Raw genomic sequence first — 16,061 nt, forward strand, 5'->3', positions numbered from 1 at the left:
GATAGCATGACTGCTGCCTTAATTTCCTCCCAGCCTCATATCTCATGCCTTGCTACATTTCTTAGTTTAAGAATTTGTGACCAGACCATACACTTGGGTGTTAAGAGAAAGACTGAAACAAGTAATGTGCTAAAAGACTAGATAATCAAGAGAAGGTGAGCATGCAGCTTTAGGACTTATAGCAAAATTGCATTGTCTCCAAGGCCACATTTTAAAGCCCAAATTGGTTTCTTTAACAGGAAGCTCACATGACACCCAGTGACCCTGGTTGGGACTGGCCCAGCAGTACTCTGGGTAAAAACCTGGTGAGCCCCGCCGATTCAGAACCACTCCACTCCCTAGTGCCCTTGAAGTAAAGTTTGGGCGCACTCTGCACTCCCCCTGACCCCCCCTCGTGGCTGCAAAGGTGCAAAGGACATTAGTGATAAAGCATGTGCAGGGAACCACCAGTCTGACTCTGCCATGACCAGAGGGTAGCTTCATCCTAGATTTTCCTTGTTTTTTTTTAATATCCTTCTGTTGAGGTCCTCACCATTCATCCTTCAGGCCTGTCATCTGTCTGGGGGGACTCCTGTCTAACAAATAATGCAATCCTTGCATTTGTTAGCTAGTTAACCATATTTATTAAAGTAATTCTAAAAAATCATTAAATTCACTTTTTGGATCAATCAAAGACAACAGGGACAAGGACACCTACATGCCACTGTCCCTCATAAATGCAAATCTACCAAATGCAAGCAGCATTGTATTCAGTGTGACAGTCACAAGTTTCTCTAAAATGGTTCAGCACCGCACTGATACTTTGCACTTTGCAAAATAAATAACCCCTAATAATTCATAATACTGTACCGAAATTTACTGACTGTAGTGAAAATAGGGGAAGGGCTGGGTTTATCTTTTTCTGCCCCCAGGATACCTACATTTATATAAATTAATATAGATATATGTGCCATCTACCTATACTTCTGGATGCAAATTGGCATTTTTTACCCATAATGCACCATTTACCCATAAAGGATGGCATGCAATGGTGCTTGGCGCAACTATGTGAAGTACAAGGAGCATGTTTGGATGTAATTACCTTAATGAATAGCCTAGATAATTCAACATTTGCATCCATTCTAGTATGACAAATGCAGCACTTGTGTCTGTGTTTGTAAAGGACCACTTAAGTATGATCTTTTAATAAGGACATAGACTACCACCTACCTAGATTTTTATCCTTCTATTCATCAGTACATAAGGTGTGAGAAATTATTTGCCTGTATTAGGGGACTTAAATGTACAGACATACACATTTACAAATGGTTGTATAAGTGCCAGAGCGATATGGGCTTCTACACATCTAAACATCTACACACTACACACTTTGGTGGCAGCAAATTTCATGCTGAGCATTAGCTTAAAGTGGATGTAACTCCAAAATAAAATGTTGCTTAATAATAAAAAATATAATTCCAGCTCATTCCTGCTCATTATTTTTTGACGTAAAAAATGCATGGTACATCTGCCTGTGTTAGATAAAACTTTCTTTTAAAGTATCACAAAGCTTTAAACTTATCACTTAAAGTCACACAGCAACACACAGAAGTAGGTGGCAATAAAAGATTTTTAATAAATTGCTGCTATAGTTCCCTATCCACTAGTTGATCTAGAGGAAGGCGAAAAAATCCCCTCTGAAGCCATGGCCCCAAAGGGGAAAAAAAATTCCTTCCTGACTCCAAAACGGCAATCGGACTTGGTCCCTGGATCAACCATGTTTATTTTATGGTGGTGATGATGGTGGTGATGATGGTGGTGGATAAGTATTTTTATTTAAATCTATAATTTTAACTATAGTTTTAACTACTTTAAACTATAACTAACAGATAAAGACTTGATGAGGAATCGATGTTCTAACTCTATCCGCTGTGATTAGATGTTACAGGTTTCACCATGTTACTAACTTGGCAACACAGAACTGCTTCACTCCTGCCAGTTGGGATCAAGGAAAGAAAAATCTTCAAGCATTCGGCTCTCGCTGGAGTCACCAGTTGGAAATTCGATTTTCTTTTCTCCATAATATTCAATAGGTCGCTAAATAGATGGAAAACAAGAATAATATGAATAATCAGTATTTAAATCAGATTTGTAGGCATTTTCCTTAGACCCAAGGATTTGATTTGAAAATATGTTAGGGGCACTACCCTATGTAAATGAAGGCAAGTGCTCTATTTAACCATGGTGAGGCAAACTCAGTATCCCCAAACCCTGGGCTTTTGGAAAAGGTTAACAATCAAACATTGACAGTTGGGTGCCATTTATGTCACTGCTTATAGACATGGGGTGGTATGGTATAGTAATGGTATTTTCTCCACTGGCAGAGAAGTGTAGGGGCCACATACTATAGGTAGATGGAAAGCATAGCTTTATTGCATGTTGCACCTGCCAGCACTTACTAACATGCCCATCTGAATGACCAGCAAATTAGGGGACAGAAGCCTATCTAAACTGGATGCCTGAATGCACAATACTATGTTACTTTTGAACATTTTTAATAGGTGCTGGATGAGTTCACATAGCAGCAGCCCTGATGTAACTTACTATAAAGCAATATGGTCTTACTGTTTGGTTCAGTATGGTACTTACAACTTTTGGCTTGAAAGGTGGCTCTAGTCTACGTTGTTCCACTTCTTCCCAATCGAGGCATGCAAAGAATGGATGTTCTCTGATGTTTCCGTTTACCCCAAGACGCTGGTCAGGCTCGTTCTTCAGTAGCTAAAGAAATATATGAACAATGAAACATTCTTTAGTATATATCCTGTTAATAATAGTTTTTAACCTGCAACTCTCTAATTTGCATTTACTTTTACTAACCCCAGCATTCCAGAAGTGGGTTTAAGAACAGACTAGACGATAAATAGAAATACTAGATGGTCCTTTACTGTGCATTCTGTTCACCTTTTGTTTAAATAATTCAATATCTAATACATGTCTTAGTTAACTTTGCCAGCTACATAATATCTATACCTGAACATCTCCATTAGTGAGTAAACTACTCCTTTGGTTGTTTCTTTTTGCTGCTCATACTGACCTTGCACAAAAGATCTTGCAATTCTGGGCAGAGATATGATGGATAATAGGGCTGCCTTTGTAGAACCTGATGAAGCTGTTCTTTTGTGTTGCCTTTTGCAGAATATGGCAAGTTGCCAGTGGCCATCTCATATAAGGTGACACCGAAAGACCACCAGTCTGCTCCCGCGTTGTAATCCATCTGTGACATAACCTTCAGAGAAGTGAAGACAAGATTAGTTATCAAAGTGAAATTACATTTTAAGTGAAGTAGTTTATAACATTTAGCACAACATTTATACCCTGTGAAGAATTAAATAGTCTAACAATCAAAACTTGCACAAAGAAATGTACAAGAGGGATAGAACAATGCATTTATATTAATTATCAAGCCATAAGTCCTTCTCAATATTCACCAGGCCCTCATTGATTTTTGAACAAGGCAGGTTTGTTCTAACGAAATTCCACCATCTGTTGCTGCTCTCTCTCCTGATTAGGCCACACCAGTCCGACCAATGTAATATGCAAAATGGAAATAGGATGTAGCACACAAATTCATCAGCTTTTACGGCAAAAGATTTTATAAGCACAACATGTTTCGGATCTTCATGGATCCTTTTTCAAGTGTCACACTTGAAAAAGGATCCATGAAGATCTGAAACATGTTGTGCTTAATAAATCTTTTGCAGTAAAAGCTGCTGAATTTGTGTGCTCCATCCTATTTCCATTTTGCATTCTCATTGATTTTTGGCCACTGGGACAAAGGTACTATCTAATGTGTAATATTCATCTGTGTTGTCTGTTATAGAATAACGTACATCTCACATGTTTTGGAAAAATTTTAAGTATCACTAACTCATAGATAGGTAACAGGTCCAGCAGGTCCAACAAGCAGTAAGATATAGAAGCGCTACAGCTTGCCTAAACTTTATCTACTGTTTCCTACAATTTGTCGATTGTTCAAGGACCTTAATGCAGTCACAGTCACATATCATGGTGGCATTAAATCTAATTATCTAAGAATAGTATAATTTGATTGTTTCTGAGAACTAACCAAGTTACACAACTGACTACCTTACATGTAAAGCCAACAATATGTCTTGTGCATACACTCACCATTTCCTCAATGATTTTGGTGACTGGGACAAAGGTACTATCTAATAGCTAGTTACAGTAGGAGCCATAAACCTGCTTCTATCTGATGCTAAAATCACAACATAATGACCAAAACTACTTTGAATAAAATCCTTACTTCTGGGGCCCGGAATCCAAATGTTCCTGCACCTCCACTGTGGGTTTTGGGACCAAACATGTTTTCTACAGAGAGGCCAAAATCACAGATCTTAACATGGCCTTCATCATCCAGAAGAACGTTGTCCGGTTTGAAGTCACTGGAATACAGACAGCAGAAACAATTTTTGTTGATATTATGGACAGAAAAAAAAAAAGTTAAGGGACAAATATCAATAAATCAGAACACATTAATTCAAAGCAATAACATGCAGATGCTTAAAAATAAGTTTCTTCAGGTAAATTTAAGGAAGGGAATATGGTTGGGTATATTTATTGGATAAAATAACATAGGCAGGGCTGAGCTATGTTAAAATAAATACCACAAAAGCCAAATACCTTTTATTCTTACAGACTCTAGGTCTTTTTCTGCAAGGGGGCAGTGTGGACACACCTTGCAATCCCATTGAATCCCTGTGAGACTATTACGACAATTTCATCTGGCATCATTGACGTGAAAGAGGGAGACAAATCTATCTAACCTTGGTTCAAGACTATTTGGAAAACCATGTGAATGCCCAGTTAGGACTATATAAAAATGAGGATTTATTTACCGATGAATGATTCCATTGGCATGCAGAAACTGAAGGCCGACTACCATCTCTGCTGAGTAGAACCTTAAAAATAAAATGAAATACAGCTTTTTCCTTAAACAAGAAATTATGTTCAAATACATCAACATCGTACAGATTTAATCCAAAAATTTAATTTGGGTACTCTAAGTGCCCATTTTTCCAAGACATTCCCATGCACCGCTGTTTTCTTCTTTTAATTCTATTCCTTTCTTTTCCCATTTTACTTGCACCATTCCTGTTTCTCTTTAGCTACTGAGTGCCCTGTTTTTAAATATTGATCATCTGTCTTAAAAAAAAGTATGGGTAGATTTTGAGTATATATATATATATATATATATATATATATATATATATATATATATATATATATATATATATATATATATATATATATAGGACATTTTATAACATACTAAACAATAACTTAAAGGTGAACTATCGATATAATTAGAAGCCAGTTATTGCTTTAACGTTCACAGTAACTAAAATAAAGTCTCCAGTTTTGATCTACCCATGGTCTCCTTATATTATATAATTTGCGCAGCTTGTTTACCGCATCTACACAGTGTCGGACTGGCCCATCGGGAAACCAGAAAAACTCCCGGTGGGCCAAGGTGTCAGTGGGCCCTCATGCTTCTAAACATTTGGCAGATTTCATGGCCATTCCCTATTTCTATAAGAACAAAGGGGCTAAATAGATGGAACAATAGATTATAGTAAGTAAAGAAAAGAGAATAGGAGAATAGAGGTTGAGTGAGGAGAAGAAAATAATACTGAGGGTGGGCCCCTGGTCTAAGGTTTTTTGGGGGGCCACTGGTGTCCCAGTCCAACACTGCATTTACGTCTCATTTCTAGCTGCCCACATTGGTGACTCTTCTATAACAAGCACCTACAAGATACTTACAATATTCTGCGTTGAGTCAGATTTCCTTGACTACGGATCTGTTTCAGAAGAGTTCCCCCGCTGGCATGCTCCATTACGATAAAAGCTTGAACCTGGTTGGAAAGACAAGTAAGAACAGCATGACACATACAGTTGGAGCACGGACAATCTATCCTAATGGGGGAAGCACCTATTACAATTATTATAATTATGTAAATTATATGTGATGCACATGATTTACGTGATTAAGAGATTTACCTTTGTGACTTCAAATAGCCATTGATATTAGCAGGGGTATATCATTCTTTATATTGTGCATTTAAGGCAAAATATAAGTCAACGTGAATAAAAAAAGAATCATCAAATCAAATTTTATTATTAACTTTGCTCCTTCCTCAAACTTCAGTATAGGTCTGCTGTTAGCACCTTCATTGCCATGCACAGCTCCTAGTACCTTTACTCTTGTGCACAAATCCTAGTACCAGCTATCCACTCTCCACATATAATATTAGTTTTATTGGAGTGCTACCCCTTTAACCCTGATTCTGAACACTTTCCACTCATTCACACTCATATACAACTCCCAGCACCTTCAGTCTCACATGCAGTTCACAGACCTCTCTTCTCCTGATTCCTCACAAGTTTATCTACCTAGTTTCCCTGGGCATCAGACAAGTCAAATATTTTATAATTCCACTGTCATGCAACTCCCAGCACCCTCACTGCAATGCATGCACTGTTCTTTTTTTTTTAAAGGTAAAATTTTATTGTTTTATAACACATTAAACATAAAACAAAGTATATGCCGTAAATATAGTTGAGTTACCATTACAGAGCTTGGAATAAAACTTGTACATACAAATTCGTGTAGTAATGTGATTGATACACTCAAGATTTAAAACACAGTTCAAACAGTCGTACATTAAGATTTGAAAGTTGCCTCCTAAATTCCTATGATCAACATATTGGGCAGTAGCATCAGGTTCTAGATAGAAGTAAGGATTTATGCCGCTGACAGTATAAATAAACGTTACCTTTCATGTTTTGGAGCCCTGACCCCCAAGCCCCGCTTCCCACCATGGACTTCATATTTTCTCAAATCTTTTCAGCGAGCCTCTGGCTAGTAAGGTGAGTTTAATGAGAGGCAGATTCTGATTCACTAATGTTATCCTCATGCACTGTTCTTTAAATGAGAAATTTGACTCTTCTAGTTTAGAGAGCCACTGTGTTCTTTTTTTTACCAATCACACCTCAACTGGGCATAACCAGTCTGAGCCCAAGAGGATGAGGAGGCAGTATCAGGTCTGTTACCTCAAGTGGCTGGTGGGCCAGAAGCATCTCTAAAGCTACCCCAGTAACTATGTAATTAGATTTTTATGCAGCAGCTCTCCTGTTTGCAGTTTCAGCAATCTGGTTGCTAGGCCCAAATTACCTTAGCAACCATACACTGATTTGAACAGGAGACTGGGATATAATTAGGAGAGGTCCTCTATAGAAAGATGTGTAATAAAAAGCAGCAATAACAATACACTTGTAGCCTTGCAAAGCATTTGTTTTTTTAAATGGGGTCAGTAACCCCCATTTGAAAGCTGGAAAGAGTCAGAAGAAGAAGGCAAATATTTTTTTTAAAATCTATAAAAAATAAATAATGAAGAGGAAGTCCAGTTGAAAAGTTGCTTAGAATTGTCCATTTTATAACATACTAAAAGTTAACTAAAAGGTGAAACATCCCTTTAATAACCTTGGCCATTTAGACTGCTGCTCCCAACTCCTAATTATTTATCAGCTTTACAAATAGTTTGAGTAATAAAAAACAGCAATAACAATATATTTGTAGCCTTGCCAAGCATTTATTTTTTAGATAGTGACCCCCATTTTAAGGCTGAAAAGAGTCAGAGGAGGAAGGCAAATACTTCAAAAACTATAGAAAAGAAAACATGAAGACCAATTGAAAAGTTTCTTAGAATTGTCCATTCTATTATATACTAAAGGTTAACTTAACCCCTTTAATGCATGGGCCCAGTACAGAGGAAAGTAGGCCTCTTGCATACAAAAATCCTCAATCATCTTCTTATGTAACATAAAATAGCTATACTTTTAAAACCATACAGCCTCAAATATAAGGACCAATAAAACCTTTTTATTTGAGGCCATTGTAAGAGCCCTGTACTTAACACCTGTCATACTGGTATTCAGCAGCCTGTACCAAAATCCCACAGGTGCAAGTGCTCGATGCTTCAGCACTATTGTCCATAGGATTTGTAAATAAGACCAAGAGCTCACTAAATGTCAAAATCCCTCTATATAGAATAGTAATGTGCACTACACCAATTTTCAAAACATTGTCTTCAGAAAAGTGTACCTGAGATTGAAAAGCTGCGAATGCTGGACAAATGAAATCACATTTGGTTGCTAGCTTCATTATGCAAACTTCTTTTAAGATGGCTTGGTCCTTTTCATTTTGCTTTTTAGCAATGATCTTAACGGCCACAGGTTTATCTTTGCCCGGAAAAGAAGCCAGCATCACCTAAGAACAGAAAAAACATGAATGTAAGGCTAATGATTACTGTTAGTAAAAACATCTGGCATGCTAATGGATTGTACTTAAATACAAATAATTAATCCTAATGCTAATAGATTGTAGTATCAGCAAATAGAAGGAATCTCTGCTCAGTCTATATTTTGAGGCATGTTATTGGTTATTGGTCAAATAATGGAAAATCATTAAGATTATATTAAAAATGCCATTTAAATCTAACTTATACAGAGCTCCTCAGACTTCTTGTCAATATGAACCAGCTCTCTAAAATGGGATGTTTACCCACACCCTCCAAAATTATTAACTTGTGTGAGTGCAACGGTTCCATATAAAATCAGTGGCAAGACCGCATATTTGCTTGGAAGAAACCTGTGTTGTGCTTGAGGCAACCAAGTATTTGCCCCAGCTGTCAGCACAGTGTTTGCATATTTAATTAACCAGACCACCTGATGAGCTGAAATATGACATAGAAGCTTCAACTCACCCTGCCATAGCCACCACTCCCCAGCTGTGTATGGAAGGTGTAGTTCTTTATGTCCAGGTGAGGTGGTCTTGGAGCTTCTATACGAGGCTTCTTCTGTTCAGTTGGACCTTAAGGGATAAAACAAGATCCTGTCAACAATACATCAAACTACACAAACTCATCATGTTACAAATTATATTTGCATCCATCCTGGTACTTTTAGCCTTTGAAAACATTCTGTTCAATGGTATAACTTAAATACAGGTAGAGTATTAGGCCTCGTTTTCACTGAAGATCTAACATGTCAGCTCTAAAGAGTCACCTTACTACCTAAGCTGACTCACTTAGGTATATTTGAAGGCTATATGATTGATTGTTTCAGAATGAGGAGCAGATTGCATTGATCTGAGTGATCAGTTTATTGATTGCATCTCTGCAGAATTGTGATCCCATTCTTTACCTTCTTGGCCAATGACTGCCCATAGCTTTTAGTATTGCTTCTGTTCTGAGCAATGAAACCAATCATTCAGGGTTTTCACACACACATAAACTATTTTAAGTACCTATGGATTAAGGCAGGACTTAATAGAGAATAGATATATAAACGTCTATATTTAAAACAAGGGGAAGGCTATACAACAACTATAACAATCTCTCTTACCTGCTATGTCCTCATCTGGACTTCTTGATCTTTTTGTCTTCTTCAAGTCTTCATGGTCTCTATTCTTCCTATGTGTGCTATGTCTGTGTGCAGCTGTCTTCTTGATGTCTTCAGCACCGATTCCCTTTTCATTTTCTTCCTCTAGTCGGAGTTGTATCTTCTTTGCTTCGTGGCCACTTCTCTCTAGTGGGAAAAAATGTATTGTTATCCTTGTTTGTTAAATAATTGTAACTTAAATAAATACATGATGATGACATGGATATATGGCTGGCCTCTTTTTGGGGAGACTAAACCTTTGTCAATCTTCATTATTCTCTGCCTATGCTAATAGATATACAATATAATGTGTAAATCTCAACAGTAAAAATGTTGCGTTAGTGGTATTATTTTACTTTTACACAGATATGAATATTTAGGAAATGTAGTGTAACTATTAATTTGGTACAAACCAGCATTATATTATTGCAGTCTGTAGGCCCATGTGTACAGGTCAGAGATAAATGATTCTGCATTTAAATCTCTCAAGTTGTTGACCCTGCAATTTCCACTATTTATAAACCAAAAGTGGTAATTTGTTGGAGTAAAATTAAATATGCAATGGCCAAAATATATCTCAAGACCGTATGAAGGATTTCAGTCATTTGAAATAGTGTAGAGACCTGTTTTCTTTTGTTGTTGCTAGCCTACAACTCCCAGAATCTTTTGACATATTATCAAGGTTAAAGAATGTTGGAATTTACTATCCAGCAACATCATGGGACACACGGTTAAAAAACGGGTGTAAAGGAACCAGTCCAAGATCTCATACACTTATTTAAAAGGATTGTTTACCTTTGAGTTAACTATGATGTAGAGAGTGATATAATGAGAGAATTTGCAGTTGGTTTACATTCTATTTTATAATTTATGGTTTTTTAGTTATTTAGCTTTTTAATCAGCAGCTCTCTAGTTTGCAGTTTCAGCTTTCTGGTTGTTATGGTAAAAATTACCCCAGCAACCATGCACTGATATCAATAAGAGACTGGAATATGAATAGGAAAGGCCCTCTATAGAAAGATGAGTAATAAAAAGCATCAATAACAATACATTTGTAGCAGTACAGAGCATTTGTTTTGTAGGTGGCGTCATTGACAAACATTCGAAAGCTGGAAAGAGTCAAAAAACTGAGGCAAAAATCTATAAAAAATAAATAATGAAGAGGAAGACCAACTGGACAGTTGGTTCAAATTGGCCATATTTTTGTTAACTAAAAGGTGAAACATCCTTTAATAACCTGGACCATTTAGACTCTGCTTCTCTAAACTAATTATTTATCAGCTTTACAAATAGGTCTCATAAAATGTAATCTCATTACCTGCAGCATCTTCCTCTGAACTTTTGCATTTTATTTTCTTCTTTTTGTGTCTGTGGTCTTTACTCTCTTCGGGTGTCTTCTTACTGTCTTCAAGGCGGATTTTTTTCTTATTTTCTATTTCTTCTTTACTTTGAAGCTGTCTTTTCTTGCTGCTAATCTCTAATGTGTTGTGTGCCATTTTAGTTCTGTAGTGTATTGGACGCAACTACAATTTATAAATTCCACTGCTCCAAACTATCTTCTTTTGAAATCTACCTCTAAACTCTTTTCTCCTGGAATCTGCCACCAAACCTTCCTCTCCTTATATCTACCTCCAAATTCTCCTCTCCTGAAATCAACCCACAAACTCTCCTTAAATCTTCTCCTGAAATCCCCACCTGAAGTCTACTGTATCTCCAAACTCGCCTGTCCTCCTTCTCCTGAAATCTACTTGCAAACTCTCCTCTCCTGAAATCTACCTCCAAACTATCTTCTCCTGAAATCTACACACCTCTCCTCAAATCCTCTCCTTAAATCAACCTCCAAACCCTCCTCTTCTCAAATTTACCTCCAAACTCACCTCTCCTCTCCTTAAATCAACCACCAAACTCTCCGTTCCTGAAATCTTCCTCCAAACTCACCTCTCCTCAAATCCTCTCCTTAAATCAACCTCCAAACTCTCCTCTCCTCAAACCTCCCTCTCCTCAAATCCTCTCTTTAAATCAACCTCCAAATGCTCCTTTTCTGAAATCTAACTCCAAACTCTCCTCCCTCTCCTGAAATCTAACTCCAAACTCTCCTTTCCTGAAATCTACCTCCAAACTCCTCTCCTGAAAACTGCCTCCAAACTCTCCGACAATCTGCCTCCAAACTCTCTTCTCCTAAATTCTAACTCCAAACTCTTCTCTCCTAAAATCCGAATGATCCTAAATATCTTCTCTAAGCGCTGGCTATAAACTCTCCTATACTCTACTGCTGGCTCCTAACTGACAAAAACGGCAGTTGCTCAATTCACCTCTCCTGAAATCTACCTCCAAATTATCCTCTCCTCTCCTGAAATCTATCTCCAAACAAACCTCTCCTGAAATCTGCCTCCAAACTCTCCTCTCCTGAATCCTGCCTCCAAACACTCCTCTCCTGAAATCTACCTCCAAACTCTTCTCTCCTCTCCTGAAATCTACCTCCAAACTCTCCTCTCCAGATATCTGCCTCCAAACTCCCTTCTTCTGTCTTCAAACACTCCTACAATCTACCTTCAAGCTCTCCTCTCCTGAAATCTACCTCCAAACTCTCTTCTCCTGAAATCTATCACCAAACTCTCCTCTCCTGAAATCCAAATTATCCAAAATCTTCTCTAAGCTCTGGCTGCAAACTCCTCTACACTCCACAGCTTGCTCCTAACTGACAAATTCGGCAGTTACTCACATGGCATGCGGCAATGTGTAGCTTGTCTCAAGTCAAACTGTGCAGTAATATCAAGCACCTTTCTGATCTCTATATTTGACTTCATCTCATCCTAAGAACATGTTAAAATGTAAAACAAGTATTTAACAAAAAACAAGCTTGTTTTCTTGTTTCAGAATGAGGGGCAAGAATACCATCATTTGAAAGGGATAATCCTTTAGTATTTATGCCCTTCTCCTATTTTTTGCTTTTCCATAAACAGATAGGTTGGAGGTGGGTAAAGTTGGGCTCCCCAATAACCACTTATAAGTAGACATTTTAACCATGTAGTTGTCTATACCTTATTTATAGTACAGGTATGGGACCTATTATCCAGACTTTTCCTGATAAGTTGTGTTTGCATAATCTGGATCCACAGAACTTGTGTCTAAAAAATGAATTTAAATATTAAGTAATCCCAATATAATTGTTTTGCCACCATTGGATTTATTATATTCCTGTACAGGTATGGGACCTGTTATCCAGAATGCTTGGGACCTGGGGTGCTCCAGATAAGGGATCATTCTGTAATTTGAAACTTTATAACTTCATAAATCTACTAGAATATCACGTAAACATTAAATAAACCCAATAGGCTGGTTCTGATTCCAATAATGATTCATTTGGATCAAGTACAAGGTATCGTGTTATTACTATTATAGAGCAAAAGGAAATCATTTTTAAACATTTGAATTATTTGGATAAAATGGAGTCTATGGGATCTTTCTGGATAATGGGTTTCCGGATAACAGATCCCATATCTGTATTGTGGAGCTTTCTTTATCTCGGGTTTCCAGATAGAGATCCCATACTTGTACCAAGATCTTAGTAGAGTCAAAGATGTGCAAAGCCAGATGTTTACCTTAGAAAGATATATATATTACAGTCCCTCTCTTTGTGATTCTTCAGAGGTGTCTTTAAAAACGGTGGCCAAGAGGGAGGGAGGGAGGTAAACCAAGTGCACGCCGGGCCCATTTGTAGTTCTTTTGTGTGGGTGTATACGCATGTATACCTGAATTAGAAAAAGGAGAAAAAATACATACAGCAATAATATTTATTTGCATACTAATCCTTGGTAAAAATTCCCAGCGCTAGGTAAAGCTTTATTCTTATGCTTATTCTATGTCTCCATTACAATCGTGTGCCGGGGTAGGAAGCTACGGTAGTAGGCACACAAATTCAGTATTGATGGAGCTCTGAATAGGAAACATTATTAGTATTTTTAACTTTTAATTGTTCATAACAATGTGCTGAGGTGTAGGGTGTGTAGAGAAGTAGTGCAAAATACTTGCAGATATCCCTGTAAGGGAGCAGGCACAGAGCCTGTGTCTGTGTGCTATAATCTGTTGCCTAGCAACCAGCTGTACAGTGATCATTACACAGCAGCTAGTGAGTGGCTGGCAGGAAGAGGAAGTAGCAGAACCTGGCAATAGAGACAAGCCTGGCAGAGAGAATTACGCGGTGGACAGAGAGAGAGAGAGAAAGAGGAACTGCCGGTGGGCCAAGAGAGCTGGAAGGCCCCACCAAAAGCAGACATTCAGATTAGGGTGGCACAGGGATGCCAGATACTGTGCCTAGAGGGACAGTGAGTGGGAAAGAAATCCAGATTGGAGAAACCAGCATCAGCAGTGGATTTCACAACTGAATATCCAAAGGGGTTACACTGAGACATATATATATATATTTATATTGTAGGTTACACGGCTGCTTTGGCTTGTGCTCACTACGTTTACAGCGATGGTTCTGTAGCTGGTCCGCTTGGGATTTTCTTTGTATTTAATGTGTGATTGTATACATGTGAATATTTGTGTACTTGTCTGTATATGTACAGCGCACATACCGTCAGTAGTCCGGCATGCAATTCATAGGGGGAGGGCCCGACAGGGGGCTCGGTGAGAAGTTACGCCACTGGCCTTGACCTCTTCCACCCAGAAGTGGTGAGGGGATAATTTAAGGTAGCAAGCATTAAATAAAGCAAGCATTAAATAAATAAGCCTTCTAAAAACTCCCTGGAGAGTCAGACAACAAATATCAATCACAATAAGGGAGTCATTAAGGTGCCAACATTAATTGATACATTTTGGGTTACTATTGTTTTTTGTTTTAATAAGGTTATGGAATCCATTATCCAGAAACCCTTTATTCAGAAAGCTCAGAATTATTGAAAGGTCATCTCCCATAGACTCTGTTTTTATTAAATAATTTACATTTTTTAAAAGCAATTTCCTTTTTCATTATAATAATAAAACAGTATCTTGTACTTGATTCCAGGTAAGATATAATAAGTCCTCAATGAAGTAAAGAAAATCCGATTAGGTTATTTCATGTTTAAATAATTTTTTAGTAAACTTAAAAATGACAGAATTTCCGAGTTCTATGCTATACTTACACTGTAATTGACTTGGGAGATTGAGCTGCACCTAAATGGTTCTCCCATACAGCTGAATTTACAGAGCTGGATCCAGAGCCCTCTCTGTTGCAGGGCCATATTATATTTAGGCACTTGTGAGCCCATGCCTAGGGTGTTGGCTTTAAGGGTACCTATATGGTAAACCCCCCCAAAAAGAAATTCTCCCTGCCACCACTGTGGAGATGGGGTGGTACCTGGAGGACCATAAAGTGTGTGTGGTAGGAAGTGATGTAATGTGCATCTGTATTGGGGCTTACCATGTATGTGTTCTACATCACTTCCAGTACATCCAGTACTAAAATACTGCTGGTGTTTCTTAATGTTTGTACATTTAAGTTTTTCTGTGGATGCGGATGCTTTGTGGAAAGAATCGGAAGCAGGCAAATAAACGAAAAAAATATTAAAAATAAATGAGCACCACGTGAGAACATGCTTAGAGTTGGCCATTCAATAACTTACTAATAGTTCACTTAAAGGTCAACCACCCCTTTAAGTCTACTAAAAACTTATTTAAACATTAAATAAGCCCAACAGTATTATTTTTACTTCAATGAGGATTAATTATATCTTACCTGGGATCAAGGAATAGACGAGCGCCTGCACAGTCGGCAATTAGCGTGAGGAGAGAGGGGACAGAACTAGGAGTAGGAGGCAGAGAAGGTACATGACTGGTGCCCCCCAGCTTTGTGCCCTAGGCACGTGCCTACTCTGCCTACCGCTAGTTCAGGCTGCCTTCTACCATGAACTGAGTACCTCTGTACATTGGTAAAAGGAGTTTGTTAAGTGGAAAAAGAAATTTAACTTCTTATGTGGTGATACATACACAAAAAAATTTCAGTGTGATCTGGTGTCTATGAATTTAGTGTTGTACCTTGGCACACAGCTACAGTTATTTCAATTGAAAACCAGTTCCCTTTTATCAAGTGCTACTACCATACATTATACACCTCAGCACACTGGTCTGGACATTAAAGGAGATAAAATACTAATAATGTCTCCTATTCAGTGCCATCAATACTGAAACTGAATTTATGTGCCTACTACTATAGCTTTATACATCGGCACACAATAGTAACGAATGCATAAGACAAGGCTGATGATTGCAGAGATTCGACTCCCCTTTTCTCTTTTCACCAAGCAACTGAGCAAACCTGACTTGATGATGCCCCCACCAATATATACCTTGGCACATCATAAAATGGGGGTTATTAATTAAAAATGTATCATTCTGCCGGATTCAACACCTTATTCCATGTCTCCATTACAATCGTGTGCCAAGGTATAGAAAATAGAAAAGAGTTTTTTAAAGGTTTAAAAATAAAATGTTTATAGTTAGGGATGGGCGAATTTGACCCGTTTAGTTTCGACAAAAATTAGCCGCTGGCGAAATGTCGCGGACAAACCATTAAAGTC

The 16,061-nt window shown here is 37.9% G+C and overlaps 1 protein-coding gene across 1 annotated transcript; it reads right to left on the bottom strand.

The window, feature by feature from the left end:
• Positions 1–1,591: 1,591 nt before the first annotated feature.
• On the bottom strand, positions 1,592–12,461 carry LOC121400029 (protein kinase C delta type-like). Its single transcript, XM_041582427.1, has 10 exons — positions 10,817–12,461; positions 9,463–9,645; positions 8,823–8,929; positions 8,162–8,326; positions 5,821–5,912; positions 4,896–4,958; positions 4,304–4,442; positions 3,074–3,265; positions 2,629–2,757; positions 1,592–2,076 (listed from the first exon to the last, which is right to left on the bottom strand). Exons 1-10 carry the CDS (start codon positions 10,992–10,994, stop codon positions 1,966–1,968), a joined length of 1,359 nt encoding a protein of 452 aa, XP_041438361.1. The 5' UTR covers positions 10,995–12,461; the 3' UTR covers positions 1,592–1,965.
• Positions 12,462–16,061: the final 3,600 nt, after the last annotated feature.

The sequence above is a fragment of the Xenopus laevis genome, chromosome 2L (genome assembly GCF_017654675.1).
Source record: "Xenopus laevis strain J_2021 chromosome 2L, Xenopus_laevis_v10.1, whole genome shotgun sequence".
In the NCBI taxonomy this organism is placed as follows: Eukaryota; Metazoa; Chordata; class Amphibia; order Anura; family Pipidae; genus Xenopus; species Xenopus laevis.